Raw genomic sequence first — 27,345 nt, 5'->3', positions numbered from 1 at the left:
ACCGGTAGGTAGAAGAATGCATTCTACTCCTGGCCTTGTATAAGAATGTGGTCTTGAAATGGTTCAAAATGTATTATGGTTTTGGTCAGTCTCCATCTTAAAAAGACTGCAAATGATTAAAATAGGCCACCATGTGTAGGTAGCCCTACAGAAAGAAGCTGGAATCAAATCCCCCTTTATTCTGTCTTAGCCCTTATTTTTGTAGTAGGACAGTATAGTTTTAAATGTTGAATTTAATAAATAATAAAGTAAACTTAAACAGCGCAGGTGAATTTGATTACCCTGTAAGAACCAGAAAACAATATTTTATCCCGCTAAATATTCTCAATATAGTTTATAATAATTAATTATACTAATATTTTTTTCGTACACACATCAACACACAACACATCAATGTTTTTGGTCAACACATCAATGGACCTGTTCCGTTAATTCACTACCGCTGTATAGTTTGTATGCAACAATATACAGTTGAAGTTTTAAAGTTCTTGCCTAGCATAAAAAAACATAATAATAAACAATTTGTGTATAAAATGTTAACATTTCAACCTGAAATTTGCATGTCCTTTTACAACATTTCCTAGTAAGGTTGTGAATTAACGTAAAATGTCCCCAGTATACGTACTTACAATAGGCCTAATCATTTTATTACGGTTTTGTAAAATACATATGTTAATTAACATACAGAAAGCTCTTCGGGACTTAAAATTGCATGTTAACATACCCAACACACAGAACATGCAGAAAACCGAAACAATTTACTTTTGACAAACCTAATATCCGACCGCTGCGTGTTATCAAAAAATCTGTGAACATCAACTTTTTAATTGAAAACTCGGTCACTTAGTGATAACACCGGTTTCAGTGATAGGTGTTATCACAACGGTGTTATCTTATCAAAGGTGTGACAGACCCGATGTTAGTTTTGGCGGGTATCAATGCACAGTATCGCTACACCTGAGCGAATACTTGGCGAGGATGTTGTTGTAGTGTTCATGATGTAGTTTATATAGTAACAACTATCAAGTTACTGAAAAAAATTCATAACTTGCACATACATTCCCTTTCTTAAGCTTGACTTGGAATGATCCATTGTATAAGGACAAGGACTTAGCATGTCAAGACTAATGAATTATCAACAGTTTTCTGCTTGAATTCCAAAAAAATGTATTTTGTCCTAACTGGAAAACAATATTTAAGCATTCAATTTGGAATTTGAGGTTTCCTTGTTTCAAATCAGTTGTCGACTAGGAATACAATATTAAAAATCGTTTTAGTGAGACCTTAACTACATAATGTTAATTAAAAAATCATGTCATAAGTCAGGAATTAAATTTTCTACAAAACACTCTTAAGCATTTTCCGTAAATTGCACTCCTTCGCCTTTAAAAAACGTTCTATACTTCTAAAATTTTAAGAATTTATCGGATTTTTGCCTTTTTTTATTGAACAAGAATTTTGTAAAGATGTGACTAGCTGGCATGCTTGTTCAATAAAAAAACCCTCAAAATCAGGTAAATTTTACAAATTTTAGAAGTATAGAACGTTTTTTGAAGGCGAAGGTTTGCGACAATAATCCAACAATAATAGTAAGACAACAATAATCCTTTTAAAAGTATTTAAAATAATTACATAATAATACCATTCTAAACAATAGTTTTGTAATGTTGAAAAGTAGCTAAGATAAACTAATACTTCTTAAAAAGTATTAAAAACACTTTCGATCGATTGCCTGTAAAAATTACAAATCATACAATTAAGATTTATTTCACCCATTAGCAAATAACATGAAATAACTAGGGACAGGAACCAGAATTTTCTAGACAAACATCGCACAATTTTCTCGTTTTAAATTATGCTCACAGTCAGATGGAATTAACATGAAAATTACTCTTGATCGCGTTTCGATTAAAATGCTAATAGAGGGAATTTCGGCGACCCGATTTGCGCACAACGGCTTTACAAGTTTGCAATGCAGGTTTGGTTTTAATTTGAACTGGCGCTTCTAGAGCGTTCAACCTGTGTTGCAGCTGACAATAATGACCTTGACTGTGCCGCCATCGGTGTGGGAGTGAGAGCGAAAACAAAACAGGTTGTCACTCGGCGGGAGGACGTTGTGTATCCAGTGTTGCCATTGTTGTAACAGAAAAACTCAATTTATTTACACGTTTTCTAAACCACCAGTTCCGAATGCCCTTTCCCGATTGTTGTCCAACCATATATTATGTTGTTGTGTAGTTATTAAACACACGATTTACATTGTTGTCAAGTTAAATACGCGTTTTATCCGTCGTCTCCCCACCAGTCGAGGATCTATTTCTCCGCGCCGCCGCTAGGAGCGCGCGACGCTCGCGCTTCAGTCTTCGTCAGAACTTCACTGTGGTGTCACACGTAGCGTAATAGTCTGAACTGACGATATTGAAGTTGACGATATTTTCCCAAATTATTACGAACTGTGATTCATCCTAGCGCGCGTATGTATGGATAAACTAACTTGTGCGTGAGTTAACCGGAGTTTGTGGCATTGGGAGTGGTACGAAAACTTTCTAAAGTGTTTGTAAACAGGACAACAATGGGCGGCAGTCGACGAGTGTTAGGAGTGATTGTACTCTTCACTTATTTATCAGGTAAGAATTCATTAATTGTTGTAAAGTTTGAATCTTTTGGTGGCGTTGAGAGTGAAAATATATGACTAACAAATTGAGCAACTTGTTTCGTAACTACTTTCGACGATTACAGTTAGTTGAGAAGTGTCCTACTTTAGTTACAAGTTCAGTTCACTGTTGTGTTTATTGTTGTGATAACTTCGATGCATTGTTGGTTTGTTTATAATGTATTTCAGTTTTCGTTTTTGAAGATAGTGAATGTCGTAACCACAGATTTTAAGTTACATTAATTTCGTGTAAACTTAAGTGTGTTTTACCAGTTTCTAAAATGTAGGCCTATTAACATTTAGGATTTAGTTCAGATAGCCTTTGTTATACCATCTTCAAGTGAGTTTAATTCAACTCTTAAAGCGGATAAATTGATAAATAAAGTTTGATTCTGAACTTATTCTTTACCTAGGTATATCAATATTGTCAGCAATGTTTTGTTGGTTTGGTTACATAAATAATCAGAAAACTTAGAAAGTTGGAATACAGAAATAGCTACAGGCTAGATTTAAACGTTTCACATTCACTGAGGTTCTGGATGTTAAACGCGGCTAATTAAATTAATGCGTTTAATTTATAACGTTTCAGGTCGATAGATATTTTTTTACTTTTTTAACTGGGTTAAGTAGGCTGTAATGTACTAACCTGTACCGAATTATATTAAAGACAAAAATACCTGTAGGCAGTTGTTAAATAAATGTTTTGACACTCTTCTAGGTAAAAACCAGGATATGCAACTCAGCTGATTTAGAACGTAGTGCATCGGCAATGCAGTACCAAGCGACCTTGAATATCAAGTAGAAGTGCATTGAGCGGGATGGAAATAGCTTTACAGACCATGTAAACTGTAATCGGCTCTGTAAACTTGAGTTTTAGTTTGTGTGTCACTTTGTGCTCAGCTAGTCCTTGCTTTCTTTTTTGAACGAAGCAGCTTTTAATTCAAGGCCATTTTCAAAACAATCTCTCATTGTTTTCGTGGACGATAATTTGTACATCTCCAACTGCAATACTGTCTCGATTTTGATAGGGGTTTCGGTTGGATAAATTTTTTTTATATTATTGGGTTTTTGTAAGTCTTTATTTAGAGGCCTTTCTTATTTAAAAGTCCTTAAAGTAGATAAGTTATATATAGGCCTACTCTGTTTTAACCTGTTATACAGTACTTACTACATTTTACCTGTCGATTTCGTCGGATGTCGGAAACGAATTAAAATTACTGGTATAAATCGTGGAAATTTTATATAGGCCTATGTGAAATAAACAATTAATTTTATGGTAACCTGATTTCATTACCTCTAAAGTATAACAATAAAACGTAAAATATGTTTACATCGGTGGTCTTTCGGTGTAAAAATATGCTACGTAATTTTTTAGGATTTTAACTCATAAAATATTCACACTAAATTAACTGGAGTTGATTATAATGAATCAACTCTACTTAAGATGGATAGTTTAAAACATTCTGCTCCCAAGTCACATTACCACACCTGTAAATAAAATGCAAACTAGCTAATTTACGATCTAGAGTGGGAATAGATCGTTCTCGGCCGTTGATCAGCTGATTTTACATAGACTAGTTGTCGTTTCTACACTAATCACAACCGGTGAGCTAATGACATAAGGCCTAACCTTAAAAAGCAAACATGACAAAATGGTATTTTAAAAAACCTAACAGTTTAAAATCTTGTGTTAGTTATGGTTAATCATTGTCGGGTGAGGTGAGTGCGGCCATCTACAGTTCTCGAGCGGCAATGACGAGTATCGGCGAAAGAATTTTCTTCCTGTAATAATCAAGTTTCGATAGTATTTTTTGAGTGTGAAAATAATTCCCTATCGTGTAGTTTGCCAAAAGACGCGTGTTTTAAATAAGGTGTTATACGAAGTCTGATACGCTAAACTCTAGCCTAGCAATAGGATACAACCCAATGAATACCGGTACGTTTTACACAGGTAGTGTTGCCATTTTAAAACAAAACGAGGAAAGTCTGAAACCCCTGAAATACCTGCTAATCCTCAATGCACCGAGAGATGACAAGTTATTGTCTAGGTCCTGCAGGGCAACGTCCTGACGGTGAACGTAGGGTTTTGGCCGTTGCCCTCGTCAGCTACAGGTGGGCAGCTATCAGCTGATTGTGTCACTGTGAGTTATAGGCCTCAGCTGATATGATCACGTGACCTCAGATTTAATTACCATGTGACTGACGCTCCAGGGTTGCTGCAGCAGGATGTTTAGGGTGATTGATGATGATGTCTGTCCTGTGACCGATAAAGGTACACTCGCTGACGAGGGCTGTCACGGCTATGTTTAAAATGTGAAAAACAAAGAACTGTTTGTTGTGGTTTTAGATTGCAATTTATCATTATGAAATTGTTGTTTTTAGAAATTCTATTTTTGCCATAGTTTTCTAGTTATAATACGTTTCGGGGCATTATATCTTATAACATGATCCTTTCTTACCATTTTCTCCCTAATTCTAGTATAAGATGCAATTGGTTTTTTTCCGTGGAAAACTATTGATACTTGGCACGACATTATTTTACAGAAATCCTCATAGATCATGCTACCTAGATCATTAAAGCGAGATAGATAATTATGACAAAAATTAAGAAAAAATCATCTAAACTAAGCATTATATTTGATCGAAAATCATCCCTATGGTTTCAACTCTGTTTATGAGCAGACCTTTTTCATTTTTGGCATTTCATTCACATCAATACGTGATCTTCATAGTGATGCGTGTTAGCAAAATTATTCTCAATTGATTTTAAAATTCTGACATTCAAAATTGAACATTTGGTATCACTGGGACATCTATATAGATTTTGAAAAAATATGTATTTTGACTAGTTTTTTCAGCCCTATTTAATGCTAACTTATGTAGTGTAATAGTATTTTACCACACCTTTATGCATAAGGTTTTATAAAACACGATTTTGGTATAGGTTTGTAGTCTTAGATTTGAATGTTAGTCCGACAATAATGATTGCAGTATCCGGACTTAACTTAAGTTGTATATAATTCTTCCAGAATTCTTCATAGACTCTTCTGAGATCGATCAAATTAAATTAAAAGTATCCAATATAAAAAAATCAAGTACAATACAATTGTTCCAGTTTCATCCACTAATAAATGTATTAATTCCTTCAAAGTACTCGCAGGCTCGCCAATAGCGTGTTCGCCCTGGCAACAATAAGTTCCCGCCACCCCGGGTAATTCCTGGTTTCCGTTTCCCGCGTAATTTATTATTCAATTGGCGCATGTTTACTCCAGGGATGCAGACCGCAGCGATGGTCAGTTCGGTGCTGTGGAGAACATGCAAATAGGGAATTGCCGCATTCCACCATACAAGTATACGAGAATTTGAGAGGAGGGATTAGGAGTAGAGAAAACTTGAAGAACTCTAATTATCTTAAAAACTCGACTAATCATTTTGGAAACTATCTACATCAATTTGATTTAAGATCTATTGCTGAAGATCGTTATATTTTGAAAAATGTATACGCTTAAAGAAGTGTAAATTGATGTGTAACGATGTTGGTTAAACAACATTGCCTACGAGGTTTATTTTGATAAAACCATTTAGTAAACCTAATATGTCTGAAAATGGGGCAAAATTACATATAAAATAGGAATTTTCAAAAAAGACAAATTAAGCAGTAGAAATGCGTTAGGCTAGTTATTTATTGATCATAGACATACTTGCATAGAGTTTTAAGAGAGGTGTGTTCTTCTGCAAAATACCCTGTACTTTGTTTACTGAAAAACACATCTTTCCCTTACAGCTTTTTATTCCGCTTTGTATTAATACATTCATTCATTGATTTTATCAATGCGTTTAAATCAAATTATCTGCAATAAATTTTTTTTATTGTCGAAGAGAGATTGTCATTTAGTTATATAATAAATTTAAATTAAAGTAATATAACTTAATAATTTTGTTAGTACGTAGAGGGCCCGGGATTGAATTGAAATAGATTGTGTCGCAGCCCACCTTCAAGCTAGAATACAAGGAAGGAAAATGTTCAACCCTGGAAAACAACAACAAGTATGGATGAATTTCTAGATCCTACTGTTTTTTAATATTTTTATATGCGTGACACATAATTTACGCAATCACCCTTGAATTACAACTTAAGTTTCACATTAGTTACAGTAAGCAGAGTAATTAGCTGTTTTCTTCGTTACAAACCGATGCCACAATCAATCTGCTCAATTACCAGAGTTCCGTCTCCAGACAATACAATCAGACGAAAGAGCGGCAATAAGCCGCCCTTATTTTTCCACTGACGCGAAAGATCCCTCTGATTTCGCCGTCCCCAAAGACAAATTCACCCGCGGCCACGATTAAACTGCCAAAGTCTTGAGCCATTAAACGTTTCCATACGATCGCCCCATCGGTAATTATTAACCAAATAAATCCCTCCCCCGCAATAAGACTGAAGGATGATTTCATTAGAAACCACACAAGGCATCTCCATCCCCCTTGTAGGCTTGCTGTGGTAGGGGGTGATGTTGGGGTGATTGTAGTGACAAAGCCTGGTGTATACTGTGTAAGCAGCCGGAGTTTCTCAGGGGTATAGAGTATTGCAAAACTGAATTATGGGACGAAGAGTAGTGGAATCGCTACCAGTAGTGTGTGGAGGATTTCGTGTAGTACATAAATTGAAAAAAGCTAATATAAATATTCTCAACAATATGTAGAATATTTCATTTAGAATATGTGCTTTGATGTCTATGAAGCGATCATTCTTGTTTTTTGTGAGGTTGTATAAAATTGTTATGTTTTTGTTAGAGAAACAACAATGACATGCTTTCTTGCAGGGTCCAGAGTTGACCCCTGTATTTGTTAATAGTATAATTGGTTTCTAATTTATTTAAGAAAACACATTCTTTGGATCCAACATCTAATGAAATAATTAGTTAGTTCATGCAATATAACTTGCTCCACACTCTTAAATAGATATCTTTAAAATATTTAATCATGAAATTGCTGTAGTGAGATGTCTTTAAATTTTGGCCCGCGTGTTTAAGTCGAGGACTTTCCATTATATTGCTAATTAAGGTTTTGCTACCTAAATAAGTTGTGAAATTACATAAAAAATTCGTGTTATTGTGTAAAAGTGTAAACGTTTTAATGACTACTTAGTGTTTACCCTACACGATTTACTGATACTCTTTGATTCACCGCAGCCACAGGGTTGACGTATGAGAACTGATCACCCTAAACCACCTTGGCGACAGAACACCGCGTGTGGAAAAATTGAAAATCGGGGAAAACTTGACACGTGCACGCGTAAATGGAAAACACAAACAGAGCAGAAGAAGAATAAGCACCAACAAGTGGCGGTTCCCAGGGGGAGGAAGGCCGCAGCCATACTAGTGTATTACATGGCGGTGGGTGATCGATTTGACTAGGAAAGAAAGCAGATTACTTCGCCCTGTGAAGAATGTGCTGACTGTATCGTGGCAATGTAAAGTATTGTTAATATAGTTAATATTGTTAATATAGCTTTATGAGTAAACTGTTATTTATGATTCCGGCGAGAAATCTGTTGACATTATGTGAGGAAATCTGTGGATGGACTTAACAAAAAGTATTTGTTTTGTCAATGGTGCATTAGAGCAGTTAAGGATATTATTTTTTACACAATCAATCAATGCTGTATGTACCCATGTTTTACACAAGGTTACTGTGAACTCAAGTTAAAGTCAAAGAAAATGTCGAGGTTCATCAAACTACTCGACAAACAGATCCCAAAAATATTGTCTGACAATGAGCTTGTTGTACTATATGTTCACACCCAGTTAGTCTTGTGGTTAAATGTGAACACAACTTTAGTTCAAAGAAGTAAATGGTCTACTTACAATACTATAAATGAGTAAACTCTAAAAACTAAATAAATACTAAAAACTATTATCTCGCAATGTATCGGCTCACTATTTCTCTATAAATAAATATCGTAACGCCATAGTTTCGCACGATTAAACCTAAATTTAGATTTGATCTAAATAGAATCCAATGATATCCGGTATAACATGTGTCGCGAGACTGATCTAAGCTTATCTACGTTGTGACGTCTTGACATTGATCTCATGTCGTCTAATTGGAAAGCATTTGAAATAGTTTAACCCTCACATTTGTTATCAATACCATTACACCGTCGCTGGATACAATAAAACTGGTATAACAACAGTACTTGTAGCGTTGGAGCCTCTAAAATCATCATATCTTAAAAATGTTTATAAAATTAAGAAAATAAGTGGTTGGATCTTTCTGTTGTGTATGGATTATATGCGGTGAAAGATGTACAACCTCAAACGAGCGCGGGGAGATACAAATACGAATAGTGAGGCACCAACCAAGGTTTGAAATTATTTTTTCTGGCGATCGTCATAAGTTACAGGCAAGCGTACACCTTTTATATGTCAATCTACAAAGTAGAAATTTATAATTCCCAATAGGTTCCACTACTTCCATCTCATACTAATGTCGTTGCCAGTTAAGGAGGCGGCGTCAATCAAACAATTGTTTTTGGCATGCTCACTTGCGATGCAGGCTTTGTTGCACCCAGCTATGCTAGACGGCGACTTGACAAGGCTTCTACCAGTGTCATCGACGCTGATTCCAGGAAGTCCACGCTGATACTACTTTGTCGGTATCGCCAGGTGTTGGGCATCCGGTCGCGGAATAGCCTACTAATAAGTAGCTTTGTTCAGCGCTGAGTGTCTTCCTGTATTCCTTGAAAGTTTTACAGAATGCTAGCCGCATTTTTCTAACAGTTTTGTAGACTGTCCGTGAGTTGGACAATGAGTAAATTAAAACTACAGTATGATCATGGTTTTTTTCTAGTTTTGTTTGTTATAGACAATAAATGCAAATATATTAAAACAAGAGAAGAAGAATAGGTGGCATTTAAATTTTTTATTTGAGTTGATAATAAATGAATGTATATATTTTAAACATTTTTTTGTGTTTAAAATTCACATGGTTTTTAAGTTAAGGTAGTTTTCCATCAGCTAAAAGCTATTAATATTTGGCTCCATCGCCCCAGGATGTATGACAGAAGTTTGAAGCTCTTACTATACATATACAAAATAAAACAAAACTCTATACATATTAGACCAGCTGCATATCTTATACATAGCTTTATTGCAGGTTAAAAAAGGCTGATTCCTTAATCAAGATCACTAATAATTTGCTAGACGACCGCTGGCAACTGGGTCGAGTTTCGATCCATCAAATTACATACCTTCCTTGTAGCCTATAATAAGCGCCGAATTACACATTTTGAGCTCGACTGCAATTGCTATTCCATAAAAGAGTGCTGTATGCATAATGCTTGACATTTAAAATACATTACTGTAGTTGGTTACAATTTGCCTTAAAGTGCGAATATATTTTAGCTTTTCATTTCAACAAATGTCTGTGGAAACAAGTGGTTTTTTATTTAACGAGTAAACACATTGTTAAACGCAATTGGAATAAAATACATTTTTGTATACATTAATCAACATACAAGATGGTTTTAACGTATAAACACCTTCTCTGCCAGAGTATTCAGGAATGCTCGTGGCAGTTGTCTGTTATAAGACAACATGTCCCAGTAATCAGCCATGCATGCATGTTATATACTCGACATGGCGTGTGCTACAATTGAGTAATTTCACTGCAGTGTTTCCATTACTGTAAATGCTTAAGCGAGTAAAATATTTAATTGCATTTGCATTTAGTAAAATGTCTAGGGGACTGTCCCAATCTCTTCCTCGGTAAATAAATCCTCCAGATACAAAACATACAACGATTTTTTTTTAAGTAAAAGTAAACCACTCTATAATAACAAGAGTATTTAAATGATTTTTGTTGCTTGGATTAAGCTGTTTACATTGTTTTTTAACTGAAACTTTAAACTTATTATCTTGACAACTGAAAGACATAGGTCCTCTCTATTTGGTGAAGCTCTACAGTCAATGGAGGGTTGGTAAGATAAGATCCAGATAGTCAAAATCAATATGGACACCCTACTAATGAAAAAGTATGAAAACTGGGCGAACCGAGGAAAAGACGGGCTCGGATGAGGAAAGTTGTATTCGTGAGGGGAATAAAATGGATGTCGGTTTCATAAAGACGGGGGTGGATCTGGCGCCGACCCGAGTCATAAAAACAGATTAGGCCGCGCTGCTGCTGGGCGCTGAGCCTAGACTCAAATTGGGGTTTCCGGCGATGGGCAAACTGACACTGACAATGGACCCCCATAACGTGTCAGGTGTCATATGATGGGCAATCGATACTGTGTGGTGACGATGTAGCACTAGAAAACCAAGACAAGGTTGTGATTGTAAGTTAATGCTTTCACCATCTTTTATTTTGCATTATATATTTAGAAATGTATACTCGTTATGTTTTGTTTCAAGAGTTTATTCGTTATTAAGCTAGAGGTTATAATGTCTGAAACGTTACTGCGAGAGTTGACGTACTCAATTCCCGTCATGTCCACACCATCGAAGTATATAACACAACACAAACGAGGGCTTAAACTATATTTGTGAAAAGAGTTAGTTCTTTTTTCGTACAAAATAAAACTGGCGTGGACACTAAAAATGATAAAAAAAATACAGTAACATATTTAAATTACATATAATATGCTATAATATACTTTTTTATACAGAAATGGTGGTACCCTGATCATAAACTCCATATTTTTTTTATTACAGGTACGAGTTTTCCACTAAGATTTCAAAAGCTGTATTTCCTAAAGAAAGAAAAAAACAGAACAAAGAAAAACTATAACAATTACACACTTTTAGGTGGCACCGTTAGCTAAACTCTCCTTCATGAGTTATCTTTTGCTTAGCCTACTATATTTATACAGTATTTCTATTTTATGATTCAAAAGCCATTCACTTAAAATTAGCTACATACAAAATAGCTTTTGATAATCAAATTGACTTTAAATATATTGACTTTTTTTAATTCAGATAAACTGTTTAAAACGGTAATGCATTGATGTTTTATTTTGGCAAACATAAAAATATTCTTTATTATATTAGCATTCAAAACCATACATGGGCGTTAACTTTACAAATAATTTTGTTTAATTGTATACTTGAAAAACTTATGGTATGCCTATGCCTATAAATATGTGTGAATTCTGCTTTGACTAACGCAACTTGTTGACAGTTGATGATCTCAGTCGTGAGATCGCTGATGGAAGACATCGAAATAAGTAAGCGGTCGAACGTGGATCGTCTCAAACCAGTGTAACCCAACGAGCACATAATATAAATTTATATTATTATTTATTTTATTATTATTATATTATTATTTATTATATTATTTATATTATGTGCTCGTTGGTGTAACCTGAGTGTAATCATTGACTATATAATACATGGTGTAATGTACGTGTCTCGAACTGAACGCGTTTCTTCCTCAAGCCTCAAGGCGGTCGCTGTTGACGACACGTCGCGTCATTGTATGAGTCACATAGTCATTTGTGTGACTGAGTGTCGTCTATTTGTATAAAACTATTCTAGAAATCGAACGTACCGGTAATACTAGAGTTTAATTAAAGCCAATCGTAACTTAGCTTCCTGATTTTAAAATCCGTGGTACTGTTTCTCGAATTTATTGTAGAAAATAGGCACACGCACAGGACTTATTTTAAAAACAATACTAACATGTAGGACATATACATTAATTCATACCCATTTGTCATTGGGCTATGAATTAATGATGCTATCTAACAAAAAGGTTGACATTAGATAGTAACATGACCAGGGTTTGGACCGTTCCCTTTCAAAACGTAAAAAATGTCACTGACGTAAAAACACACCAGCTGTAGTTCACTATAAAAGCTATAAGTTTGATCATTAAGTTAATGGTTCTGTTTTGTCTTTTTTGTTTTCTACATTGTTTGTTTTCAATTTTGATGCTAGTATAGCTTATTTTATTGTCACTGCACTTTGGGGTCCAGTAAATTACACTCGTAAATGGTTTTATAGGCAAGAAATCGGCATTTACTAATACTTAGAGCCGGCTCGACTCGTCTAAGTTGTTTTTTCCAAAGTCATTTCAAACGACCACTTAAAAACAATCTTGATGTGTAAAATATGTTTGATTACATTGTTGTACACAGAATGCAAACTCTCTCATTCGTGCTTGTGTCATAGATATTTGGAACCAATTCAAATGAAGATTAAATTAAAACCATTACAGTGGGCGATCCAATAAGCCGGATTAATAGTTAATTAATCATTTCTCATTGTCCATTGAATGCTTTGATAGACCGCCCGACCGTGAGTCGTTATTTTGAATGAAGTTTGTGTTCGTTCATTGCGTGGAACCGATTGTAAAATGTTTTTGTTTTTTTGTTAGTAGGAATTTTGAAAGATTATGATGTACGGACAGTCAGAATACATGTTAGATACGTATAACGATAGCAATTTATATTTTGATTCCAAAATACAAATTAAGTTATCTGAATACCAATAAAATGTTTGTAAAAAGCACCTTACCACAACTTGAATGATTTTGAAAATGTGCTCAACGAGTACCTCCAATCCCACGTTTGAGAGTTCTTAGTCATACGATAAAAAATAAGAGCTTCGCTCGCTCCGCTCATTTTATTTACTTCTTATTTCACAATCACGACGGATGTTTATAGTCGCCGTTACCACAGACGAAGTAACCATAGAATAAATAAACACCATATATTATATTACTTATTTAATATAATAGGTATAAATAAGTAATATAATATACTATATTTATATTATACGTACCATATATTTATATTACTTCACCTATGAAGTAACAACATATTTAGTTGATTATGGAGATGAAGCCTTGACAGTTAATATTTTGTTTACAAAGTAATGATTTTTACTACTATTAAGATTTATAAATAATAGCCTATAGCGGTAAGAGGCTGTTCAATATTCCCTATTTACACTGTAAGACTAATAGCGTGGCATCGGGCTTCTTTTATATATAGCCCAAGACGCTTACACAAGATCGCAAACTTTGTCGATAGAATTGACTCAATCGCGAATGTAAGTCAATGATTTGTGACAAGGGGTGAATATTGCTACGGTTAGAAAAACCACCCCTCTTGAACTTTTATTGGCTTCGGATACAAGCCGGACTTCGGGAACAAGACAAATTATTCTAGCTACATCCTTCATTTTTTATTCCTTTGTGAAAAGTTCTTCCAAGGTTGGAAAGATTTATTTGAAAGTGTATCTCTTTTTGATTGAGATGTTGGGCTTAGGAGAATTATTGCGATCGAAATTTGTATGAAGTAAATGATAAGATAAAAAAACAAAGCACACCTTAATTATTGTACACAGATCGCTTAATATATTTTAATATATTGTTTTGTTTTTCCTCTCACACAATTCCCAAGCACCTGACTCATGCATGTTTTGATTAAATATGAATTTATCTTTAGCATGATTAAAATCTTCGCTTTAAACTTTTTCATGCTAAAGAATCAACCGAGAATGTTGAGGTTTGCATCATGACGTGCATGGGTTGAGGTACCTAGTTATTAACGCCTGAATGTGTTGTTATTTTCTCTTTATTTATTGGTGACCTTTCTAGTTTTAAAATTTTTATGACCAAACTGTGTGATGACTTTTTGGCAACAGCACACTGTAAAATGTACACTAATAAGAAATTATTCTTTCAGAATTACTATTTAATCGTAATATTTGAAACTAGTTTTATAATTTTGTTTATGCATAGTGGCAGCTGAGATAAATTTAATTTATTACTTGAATAAACGGTATGCATTATCTTACAATAGATGTTGCACACTTGAAGCCTTATGTGGGTGTTCTATTGGGAGGGCCCCAGTGTGTTTTTTGGTTCTCTTGTAATTGAAACCACAAAAATAAGGGTGGGACTGAAATGAAAGTGGGGTGCCACCGACCACGTGTAGCTTTTTAGCTCCCGGAAGGTTTGAATTTAGATTTCCAACAGCAAGCTTTTGTCAAAGCAAAATACGTTTTGCAAAATATATGACAATATAAAAGGTACTCAACAAAATAATATAGATTTAACAAAGCTTTTCTCCAATGTTAATGTATAAAACGATTGATTTTATTAATTTGATTATGCCTTAACAAACTGAGTTTTTTCTATCTTTCAAAATAGGAATTTTATGTCTTTGTAACTTTCTTTATGTATTTTTGCGTGGTTGTTATTACGAAATGTACGATTGTGACATGGTACAAAACTAAAACTTCTCCAAGAAATCGTTTTGCAAAGTTTGTATAAACTGTTGTACACTTTCATAGAATGCCGAATGTCAATACGAAAGTCTGTCATCAATTACAGTACTACTTTTAGAACTTTACTCGGTATCAGCAAAGGAAATGTGGATTCTGGGTTGTCTTTATCGATTAAGACAGCACCGTACAGTTTGTACGTATTTCAAGCTAAATATAAGCGTAGGACAAGTGTAGACTGTCTTAGGGTGTAGAGATAATTAGGGTTCCAAACCAATAACAAATGTAGCTTTGTAACGTAGAACAAACGCCACCATATTATCCCCTGTCTAGTGTAATTTTGTTGTGGGTTGAGCTACATTGTGATTAAGATAAGTCATGATGGTTTAGTTTTTGATTTTAAAAGTTGGTTTGAATTTTTTACCACTAAATAGCGTATTCACTGTTTTCATTCGATATACATCTAGTGATCCATGTTAGATATGGGCTAGAGATTTTCTTGACACCTAAACGATGGTAGACATTACGTTTGCCATACAAAGGGCACCTAGGCGCCAGATTTTATTAGGTCCGTGATTTGATACTCCAGGAGGGATGTCGCCGAGAGCTCTTGAAAAGGTCTGGACAGGGACAGACTCATCAGTGTGTAAACTGTGACGTCACGTTGCACTTGAGATACTTAGGAAGGGTGATGTATTACTTGCGTTATGGTCGGTAATTATGACTCTTTCTGTAGTAATTAATCATTAATGACTGTGTTTACTAGTATTTTACGTTGTTGAGTGTTTGCTTTGGCACTCGTGATGTTTCATAATAATCAACAAATAGAGGTTGATATTTTAAGATTTTTTTGAAAGTATGATTTATCGACACATTTTTTCCACGTTTTTTCAGATAGGTGTCCGAAATGATTCCGCCATATAATCGGAATCCATAAAATAATTTGACGAAAACATTTCCATTCCATGAGACGTATCGTATCACTCACTACCTTACATACATTTCTCTCTTACCCACACAACCAACATTGCCATATTACTAATTCCTAATGCATATGGCCTATTTGAACTTTCTTAACGAATAGAAAGTTTCTGCACAAAGCCCCATTGAAAGTGTACCAAGTCTCATAGAGGAAACGAAACAATTCACATTCCATGTAAAGCTTTGTAAATTACCATTATGATTACACTAAATCAACCCATTTTACCAAACTTATAGCTCCTCAAGAATTTACAATTCCTCTTCAAATTTGTGTAGTCCCCCATATCCACCCAACTCATATCCACCACGAAATCGGGAACCACCTTAACGAAAAACTTTACAAGGTATCTTGTATAACAATGATTTACAGCATTTCACACCACATCGTCCCAATTCCCCAAACATATGGTATCTCACGAATTCACACTTTCTCTTCAAATTTGTATAGTTTTTACCCCCAACACGTGGCACGCACTCGAGGACGGTCCCTAGGCGCGCCTCGCCACTTGTCACCAATAAACCTTCCCTGGGACTATACAGGGGTTGTCGTCCCACAGTGAGGGATGCATTCCTCATCCCAACGTCCCATTACCTTTTATGGTCCCTGGCAGACATGCCGCTATAACGTGCATGCTAAATGAGACATCTCAAAATTAATTTGTTTTATGTGTTTGTGTAGTGTTGTAACAGAATGAAAAAAGTATTAAAAGTAACATAAGTAGATCATAGAAATGTAGGGTAGGGATTGTTAAGAGTTGTGCGGACGGTCTACGATTTATGGACTATTTACACATACAGTTTTTTTTTTCTAAGTGCACAATTCTTTTAGTAAACGTCTTCCCAAGACGCGTGTATGATGTATTCGGTGATAATGTGGTACTTAACCCAGGGATTTGGAGCTCTGCTTAAGCTGTCTCCGCCTACCCGCGGGAAAAAGATATGAATCTCATATGAGTGATTGATGGAGCATTCAGTCACTTTAAACACAAAACAATAATTAAAAGAGCTTTTAAAAATCTGCTGATGAAATATTTGGGAGTTTATCATGAGTTAACCCAGTTGAAAACTTTCTATATTTAATACAGAGATTTAATCAGTACAATTTTGATAGTATTTTATATTTTTTTTTGTCTTTGTGTAATAATAAATGGTATAATCTAGTCTTTACTTGGTAAAATCCTATTGATATAAGCAAAGCTAAACACTGGGGACGTAGAGTATCGGTTTTACCAGGTATTTTATTATTAATGTAAAACATGTTTTAATTTATCGTGTAATATCGTTTTCATCTCATAAATTGTTGCCTTTTCAAAAACCACCCTAACTTAAACTTAATGATGTAGTTGAATTTGTTTGCTTATTGAATTAAAAAGAAACCTAATGCCATTGCATTTACAGTGTGCATATCTTGACAAATATGCAAACTGGTAGTCTTTGAAGCGGATTCCTGTACGCAGAGTATATTAACCATCCCCAGTGTGTATGTACACACAAGGTAGTCCAAGGGGCAAAATACGACGCTATTGAAACCGCAACAAGAATTATAATCCCCTAGAGAGGGTGTAGTAGGGGCTGGTGCATAACATTAGGGTGCCACTAAATATAATGGCTTTTGGAAATTGTAGCTTCTGTCGTCACTACGGGGGGCTTCCGGGCCCGTGAAGGAAAACAGAACCGTGAAATTATTTGGTTACAACATAAATCTACGTTGTGAGACGTAAATAGCTCAGCTCATAAAATATTTCCTTGTGTTGTCTTTTTAAAACTTTTCGTGAAATCTTGATATTATATTTTGGTAGAGTAATCGCCAGCTTTCCACTCAAAACAAGCATCAGGGTGACTTGTAATTATGTATGGAAACACAAAAGCAAAGTCAGTCCTTCAAAGAAGTTATACATAATTAGTAACGTAACAAATGAATATATAATTTAACTAGTTTTAGTCAACGTGACTCCAAAAAACTTGTAAGTTAAAAAGATTACCTATTCATTATTCTTATCGGCTGTTTCAATGTGTCACACTATTTGTGTTGAAATGGTTTTCATTTAATAAAAGGTGTACCCGAAATGTTTTTCATTGCCGTCTTGGTAGGTTAACTGATTGATTCGGTACTATTTCTTTGTGGAATATTTTACCCACTTTGGGTACTAATAATAGTAGGTAGTTTGATTAAACATTACCGTAACCAAACTTAATAAGTAGGATCTATTGCGGAAAAATATAATGCTATTATAAAACTGAAAAAAAGTTTAGTCAAAATAACTTTACAAGGGTTTGAAATGTAATATGTCTTTATAAATATGTTTCCAACGTAAAAAATCACCTTGTTAGGGTGATATAACCACGACGTTAAAAATAATAGACAAAGTCTTACAAGTAATTTGCAGAAATAATACGTGTTCATCATCCGTGTGTGAGTGAGATGAGTAAAGTATACCTGCGTGTGTGTGAGTTAAGATATCTCGTGTGCGTGTGTGAGTGTTATGACGTCACTGCGACACTTGAGTTAAATTAAGAGGGTCTTCCAAAACTTGACTTGCCTGTCTCGGTGGGCTGCTCCGAACTGGGGCGTTTCTGGCGTTAAAAATATTCTACAGTATTTAGCCATTCATAGAGATTTTGAAATAAGAAAAACATTGCTGATCACCAAATTTGAGGAAGATTCTCTTTTTGGCATCCGACTTATTAGTTACAAGTTTTAGTCCAAATCCCAATATTCTTACCGTAAATATAAATTGTATACTCAAACGTTTTCATGAATAATACAGGTAGAGAAAAATAACCAACATCAATCGGAAAATATAAAATATTTTCATCAAAGGTAACATAGGTCAACCTCAAACTAACCTAAGCAACATTTAAACAATCTTACACAGAAAATTAATCCAATTTTGCAAATTCATTACTTTGTTTACTCTTTAAAATGTTGTTCTTTAAAATGTTGTTTTCAATTCATTCTGAAGCGTAAAGTAGTTCATGCACAGGAATGACATCACGGTCTGTGTACTCTCCCAATTGAGGCTGTTATCTTTAATCTGGAGAATTAAGCTTAACTGAGAGCCTTGTATACGTATCCACCGTTTGTAGTAATTCTGTTTGGCTTAGTGCTATTAAATAGTCGGGTTTATCAAAAATATATATTATAAGTATTTTTATGTCGAAATAGCTTAATAAAGGTTATATGAAGGTGTTAACAACCTTTATTAACCTATTTCGGCAATTAAAACACACATGAAATATATTTTTCTTTCAGTAGTATTATCCCCCCCCAAGTTCTGGGGAAGAACGATTCAAATCTATACAAGGGTGTACAAAATAAATATATAAACTAATAATAAAATAGATAATATTTTCTTAATTCCTGCATAAATAAGGAAGCAATTTAACGGAAATAACGGTTAATAAGTTAAAGGTTTTTTTTCTTGTGTCTATAATACTTGAAAAAGTCTCTGGTGTAAAATTTTGTTATTTTGACTTTGTTAGTTTTTCCCCTGGCCCCTTGAAACATTCGTAAATTCGAAAATTTGGAAGCAATATATTTTTCCATGTGTTCTTGAACATGTATGACTGTGAGAAAGAAGGTTTAAAGAGAGTCTACCAAAAGTTTTGTACTTTGGCGAGAGTTTCCTCCATAAAATTTGTAAGTTACGTTTTTAGCTTAAGCTAACTGGCTATCGACATTAATATTGCCAAACGCATTGATACAGTTGCCAGTTGAATTATATTACTCGTACTAGCTGTAACCCGCGGGCTTTGCCCCGTTTAACTTCTTAATTTTCAAGATTATCTCGTTCGCATGGCTCAATCAGGTCCTGGTTGAAGTTTGTTCGCTACGCTCACTCACCTTTAGGTTGGAGCTCGTTCGCTACGCTCACTCACCTTTAGGTTGGAGCTCGTTCGCTGCGCTCACTTGCCTTCAGGTTGAAGTTCGTTCGCTACGCTCACTCACCTTTTGGTTGCAAATTAGCTGTTGTCATAAATGTAAAAGAAATAATAGTGCTGAACCCTGTTGGTAATCCTTGTAACTTTAATGCTATTGAACATCATAGAACAGAACCAACTTGTTTAATTGAAACAGCTGATAAGATTCAATAATTCCATTTCTCATAAGGTTAACATGGGAAACTCCAGAGCCACTGGGGCGGAGCCCGAAAGGATTTTTGAAATAAGAATATGCCTATATGTTAATCGGGAATGTGAGCTATCATCATGCCAAATTTCAGCCCAATCCGACCAGTATTTTTCGCGTTCACTTGTCACAAACATACATCCATACATCCATACATCCATACATCTAAACTTTCTCATTTATAATATTAGTAAGATAAGATTAAATGAGCCCATCCAAGTTAACAAACAGAAAATGAAATATACATACAGTATTCTACGCATACTTCCCCCTAAAAAAAGACTTTTTTGACTTTAAACTCTTTAAAGAAGACACAATGAACCACCATCTCAGATAAAAGTCATTTTCGTTTAATTGAAGTCGCAAAGGGGGGAAACGAAACCCAAGTTAAAAATAATCTGACAGTTATGAATGTCTCGCTAGATTCCATTGGACAAGGAGAAGGAGACTCTCGGGGAGGAATCGACGGATCTTTAAGAGGATTACACGGAGAGTAGCATTGTGGAGGTTCCCCTTCCACCCTCGGGCTCAGGGGATTGTGGGAAGGTCATTATAAACTGTTAAAAGATCCGACTGAGAAAATATGTTATTGTATAGGTACTCGATATGTTCAAGATTTCTTCGTTCATCGATATCCGTTGTTTAAAATTATCTCCTCGATATCGAAATTGCACCAGAAATCATTGGACTGAGCGGTTGTGACAGTGTCTTGGGTTTATTTAGTTTGATTTACTTTCTTTCCATGATGATTTTCTTGCCTTTTCAAATTTAATTTCTCTAAACGTTTGTCCTATAAAGCTTTAGTACTCTCCGATATTGAAGATTTGAATGGACTTCTTATCTTGTGGACGTTCTGATTAACTAAATGGTTTAGTCTAAATATTGTGTTTAATTAGTAACAACTGATTGTGTCAGATTTTAATTCCGAAATCGTCATAGAAATTGCGATTCTTAATTAACAATGGAAAAGATTCGCAATAACCATGTAAAGAATAATAACTTTTTTGTTTCTAGTTCAGATATTTTTATGGTGTTCATACAGAAGCTTTTTTTCTTTTTTTTCTCCAAAAATCGGTTTATCCTTTAATAGCAACGTAATACAAAATGGTGAAATATATTTGAATAACATTTTGTCAATGAAACTATTTATAGATTAACGAAAGTTTACTAACGATTTTCTTAGTCGAAAACATATAACGATATCGCAAAACTTCACCTACTCTCATTTCGACAGTTTGAAAAGTATTAGCTAGTTTCTCTTGTTTCGTTTAAAACAATAAGTCAACACACGAACAGTCCAATTACAACAACAAGCATCAAACAAAACATAACAACAAACAACAAGGATTCACAGACTAGCACGTAACGGTTTATTTCACGGAGGTAAACAAACTCCGTCTGTGGGAGGCTGGTTGTGATTTATTTGCCAAGTTCTGAAAACAAAGTGACTTCAGGCGTGTGGGTTTTGGAGATGAACTTCTTTGAGAAAATTTAGAAAGGACGTTTTTACTTTTTGTATTAGTTAAGGAAAAGCTAAGTTCGTTCTGGGTTGACGCCATATAGTCAATGGGATTATTTAGTAAAAAAAGATTAGTCTTTAGCGGCTGTTGGTTACCTTATTGGTTATTTTTGTTTATTAATGATTTGCAACATGGATTTTTTTAACAGGTACTAATATTTTAGACTTCTAGATTTTAAACTGTTTAGAGATTTTGAAATTATGGACCTAATTTATCATATACATGTGCGTTTAGCGACGATTTAGCAACTGTTTGTTTTAAGTTCATTGTTGTTTTCAGCTATGCGTTATGTATGCCCATCTAAAGATGTCCCCCCTAAAAATCGATTATGCTTGTGTGTCCCTATCAGTGATGGAAAAGGGTTGCATTAATTTTTAATCAGTGTTTGATTTTTCTAAAATAATTTTTAATGATATCCTTTTTTATTCCAGGTAAGATTTATAATCCACCGAAGTTTACCTTGCCTGCTTTGTTAAGTAAGTGTACATTAATACAATAGCTATTACAACGTTTACACATATTTTAGTACTGTCACAAACCAATTTATTAGCAACTCTTGCTTAAACCGAATGGCCATTAATAAGTTTGTTACCAATGAAATAACCACTCTGTCCTATTTAAAATACTCGCATGTAGACGTTTTTAGCGCGAGTGTCTCATACAAATTACAATACACGTGCGGGATCAGGGTTCGTCCGTAAACCCTGGACTAAAGGATTTACCCGAGGTGGCCAGAGCTCATACTGCAGGGGAATGGAATTTGAATATCCACCCGAATGGTTCCAGATACACGTTACATCGGGATTTGGACGTGATGGGATGAAATTAAATTTGAGATCAACGTTGCGCGGTACATATTCGAGGCAATTCGCGACTGTAAATTAAAAATCACAGTTTACGCGTTCGTAATACAGTTTTTTAATACGGTTCCCCTCCCTCCATATGTGTTGCACATACCAAGTTATATTGAAGCTCATCGTAACTCGATGAAAGGCTAGTTCAACATAGTAACACTTTAGTTTACATATCGTTGTAAAAGTGTGGGAAATCACGTTGTATAATTTGGTTCTGGCTTTTTTCAAAGTTCCGAGGCAATTTTTGGACCCAGTCAAAATAATTAATTTTCAGCACACTTAACAAGACAATTATTCACTTTGATAGCTGTGATATTATTACCAGACCAAAGACTATTTAACTTTTCCAAACTGTACCTTAACTTTTTTAAATGTAGTCAAAGTGAAATAATGTATTTTAGATTGAAATTTTGAGGTTTACAACCTGGTGCCTAGTCAAACGAGGAGTGTATACCTTCCCGTAGTCGGTTTTTTTTTTATTTTTCCCAAACTCAGTGAATATTTATTTTCAATCAAAATTGTTAGGCTTATGATTTCGAACCTACTCTACTTATATGAATATTTCATACATTTCACAAGTTGTTTTTCTACTTCTACATACGAGGGTTGAATTCAGCTCCCAAAAACGTTTTCGTCCCTATCAAAAATACAATCTATTAAAAATACAGGGTCATCCTAAACCCCATGAGGCATGTTTTCATAAGCCTCTGCACAAATTGAATTCTTTTGGTGTAAAAATTACAAAAATATCCGACACAAGGGCGCGTATAATCCCCCGTGTACAGCTGTCGTCGTCTTATCATCATTAACTACTAGGGGCTCAGCCCGACCCCCTGCGGTACACCACATTGTGCTGTTTATAAACAAGATCACTCAGCTGGACTGAATAACGACGTTTTTTGTCAGATTTACTACACAGTTTGAATAGGAGTTATTTGCTTGGCCCTGGGAATTGTAACTGTTTACAAAACATTACAAGATAATGTACACTGTTAGGCGTTAGCGTGCAAGGATTATATACAATTTTGAGTAGTAGGAGGAATATCGGCCTCATAACAGCAAAAACACGAATATGGATAAATTGCTGTGTTCCGTTTTTTGTCCATAGGGTTTTATTGTGAACTGTAAAAGTAAATAGTCATTCGTTTACAGATTGCCATTGTAAGCCCATTCAGTTGCATTTATTATTTTATTCATACGGTTTTCTGTACTATATTACCTTTCTTTATACTTTCGTTTAATGCAGAAATGCATAATGAAAAAAAACACTTCATGTGACGAGCAAATCTATAGGTACCTTAAATATCTCATTGCCAACGAGAGTGAAAAGCTATTTAAGGACTACTGTACGTTTGTTTCATTCCAATGTTGCCTTTGGATTGGCTTTACAAATTTAAATAAGGAACCAGAGGATTCATAATAGGATTTAACTTTCACATTCAAATCCAAGGTACCTCTTTCTTAAGTTCACGAGTGTTCAAATTCCTATATTTGATTATAGACACTTTACATTGAAGTTTGTATTCCTGTGCATCAAAGTTGTTGCTATTTTAACAATGGAAATTATTAGGTTTGATCAATAACGCTAGCAACAGAATAGGATGCCTTAAAATAACAAGTTATTTCTAAATGGACATTTTTTGATCAAGCCAAAATTTGAGTACAATTATTGTACTTAACATGGTATCATAGTAATATACCAGTCAGAAGGAGAAAACATGTACTTATCTACACGTTTATTATCTGCATAATCAGCCATTTGACTTAAAAACTGACAACAGCTTATAGAGGAGCATAGAAAATATATCTACTTCAGTATTTTAAAAACAAAGGTTCTTTTATGTGTCAATATACAGGAAATCTAGTTGAATACACTCCTTTAGAAGTTGTAACGATACAGACACAGCCTGGAGTCTCTCAGATGGAACGAAGATATAAGGCGATGTGAACGCTCCAATGTTATGTGCGAGGAACACGACAATGTGGCATTATAAACACTATCGTTACAGATAAACTCGTCTCTTTCTGTGGCGTCGTTCAGACGTATCGTGTATTGTTGTGTAAAGCCACATAGTGTTAGGCTGCATGCCATCCTGAATGTTTTTCTTAAATATTTTATATCAATTGAATTTTAAACCGGGATATACTCAGTGGGAATTAAAAATGTTAAGATTAGTTAACGTGATTTAAATGAACAAAGTTTGGGACTATGTTGCGCGCATGAATTTATAATTTAGTAGCTAATCGTTTTAAAATATCTAGTAATGGAGTGTCAACGTCTTGTGATTCAAGAATTGCATTAGGCTATGTATACACTAATAGCACATCAACACAATGAACAACTGAACAACAAATACAATAGGATACGAAAAGACACACCTTTTTAATGATCTCATGCAATTAAAAAGCATAATCTGGTTTTAATGGTTCAACCTAAGAACCCGAGACTCCATTATGAAATAGCGATTGCCATGAAATTACTGTATATCTAAAACATAACATTTGACTGTTTTTTTTGTGACCGTGATATATCTAATAAAAATACTTCCCTAATGCATTTCAAGAATAACTGTATTAACAACCCACCGACAACTGCATTTTTAATGTTACTTGATAACATTTTTGTTTGTTTTCAAAGTATTTTTTATAACTGGAATCTTTCCCATATTTCATTTTACCGGAAATCTTTTTTTAAATTTTAGTTTTTCCAATATGTTAATTTTTTACATTTGGTAAACACAATAAGCAACGTCATTTCCCCACAGTTAACAATATTACTGTGCGGTTCTTTGCCAGGCTCCAGTATAATTGTGTTATGTTCCAACGTAAATTGTTCATAAACAGCTCCAGCTAATTCCAGCACACGTCTACTTCGCTGCGACAAGTCCTCTGGGAGTTGTAGAGTTGTAGCGTCGTCTGCTACCTTCTCTGTTATTACCTTATTTGTTTCAAGTCGTTTCCTTACTTCTAGTGGATTGTGTTGTGAGATTGTTAAATTTATGTTGAGTTTTTGTAAGTTTTTTGGTGCGAAGAATCACGTGCTACAAAGTTTTTACAAATGTTGAAACTTTTTTCGGAGAAATTAACTGTCCTATTTTCATATACTTATCCATACAAACGGTGGGATCGGTGTAAAATATAAAATTCAGAACACTTTAGGCTAAACGCTGTTCTTCGTAATACAGATGAACAAACTATGGTTCAAACTGTTATTAACACATTCAACATAATCGGCCCTTAAGAACTTTCTAAAGGCTTGCTGGTAAAAAAAGTGTTAAAGTGTTGGTACATTTAAAAAAAAAATGTTACTCTTACACTTATTTGATACAAATTTCAAACTTAATTCTTTCGTCTATTATTTAAAGTACTGAGATTTTATTCGGTGGCAGTTATTAATGGCTAACAAACTTGTATGTTTAATCTTATTTATATATTATACAAGTTCACTCCTTTACACAAAACTAGTTGATCAGCTGCAATAACTGATGGTCAACAAAACTCCCTTTATATAGCACCCTGGTGTCACAATAGTTTCCAAAGGGCAGCGAACATGTCACCTCTATATTGCTGCTTGTATAGACAGGGCTACAAGCTACCGACGCAACAATAGAAAGGAGGTAATTGAAACCACAACAAGAATTAAGCCACGCGCACGGCACGACGGGGGACTGTGCATAACATTAGGGTCGCTAATATAATGGCTTCTGGGGCGGGGGGCGAAATAACTGTTTATAGGGTCGAACGCATTGTATCGGTAACATGCATTGTGTAGGGTATACTATTGGTTTACAGAGGACAATTTGTTGTGGTGGTAATTTGGACGAGGTTAACAATTTTGGTTGATTCACAGTTTGTGTGAAATTATTTTCAACTTTAAATTATTTTGTCGAAGCAAATTGATTAAACGTAACTGCATTGGCAATGTGCAGTATAACGTATAGGCTACGAAATCGCGTGTCAGTTTTTGAATTTAAATTATATTATTTTCAAACTGTGTAAGCTTTTGTTAAAAACAATACTGTAACAGTGTTAGGGTAATTGTACTTCTGATTAACTTTTGTTTGGTATTCTAAACTATAAAATTATGTTGGTGGTTTCGGTTTGCATTTGAATTAATTACTCATGAGAACCAAGACTATTCATGTATTTACGTTTGTGAACATGTTTTTTCCTATTTTTAATTGCATGCTAAATATTGATTTGTGTCTCAATGATTGGATGTAGTAGAGATAAACACAAGTTGTGTTGTGCATGTATTATGTAAAGTATAGTTTTTTTATAACGCATTTACAGTCCCATAGTTGACACTGTTATATTTCCGATTGAAATCTGAAGGCATATTTGAAGATGTAAAGATCATATAGTGGTTTTTACTAGATCGTGTAAATATCGAGACTTGGTATAAAGTAAATTTTAATGCCAGAAACCTTTGTTTGTACAACGCAAAATAAATCTACAACTCTTCCAATTCGTTGACTTGTGTGTAAAAGAACTGAATAAATATATTCTCGCGACTGGAGTCTGATTTATTTGCCAAGTTCTTTGATCAAATTGAGTCTTCCGAGGCGCCCAGTAGAAGATTGGGATTTGCTCAAGTAATGTAAATCTCTGGCTACTTCTATTTAACCTACACTCTTAAAAGTAATAGTTGGTGATTTAGTTGTCTAATGTCTTATGGAACTATTTTATTTTAGGACTATAAACTTGCATGTTTGGAACCTTTACTTTTGTGTAAACTTTTGTTTGTATTATAACATTATTTGTGATCATTATTTTGATTACATTTTTGATAGTGGACTTTTAAAATTAGCATCCACCTTTCCTATTGATTTGTGTCTGGCACATATCTTGCTAAACAAGGTTTGAGTCGGTTATGTACGGTGTAAGTACACAATGTTAAGTACAATATTCTCTGAACAGAGAATCTTCTTGTAACGGTCTCTGGTTGCAACCCCACGACGTATCTCCATAATCT

General features: G+C 34.6%; 1 protein-coding gene across 2 annotated transcripts in view; it reads left to right on the top strand.

Annotated features, from left to right (window-relative positions):
- Positions 1-2,100: 2,100 nt before the first annotated feature.
- Positions 2,101-27,345, top strand: part of LOC128986810 (fasciclin-2-like) — a 297,561-nt gene continuing 272,316 nt past the window's right edge. The window contains exon 1 of one of the 2 annotated variants that reach the window (XM_054407342.1): positions 2,101-2,627. In XM_054407342.1, the coding sequence (XP_054263317.1) occupies positions 2,573-2,627 (55 nt within the window). In that variant the 5' untranslated portion in view covers positions 2,101-2,572. The remainder of the gene's footprint in view (positions 2,628-27,345) is intronic. The other variant, XM_054407343.1, reaches the window with a different exon arrangement.

The sequence above is a fragment of the Macrosteles quadrilineatus genome, unplaced genomic scaffold, assembly GCF_028750875.1.
Source record: "Macrosteles quadrilineatus isolate MER2022 unplaced genomic scaffold, UCM_ALF_1.0 Scaffold_2__2_contigs__length_208266976, whole genome shotgun sequence".
Taxonomy (NCBI): domain Eukaryota; kingdom Metazoa; phylum Arthropoda; class Insecta; order Hemiptera; family Cicadellidae; genus Macrosteles; species Macrosteles quadrilineatus.
This window is presented reverse-complemented; position numbering and strand designations above follow the sequence as displayed.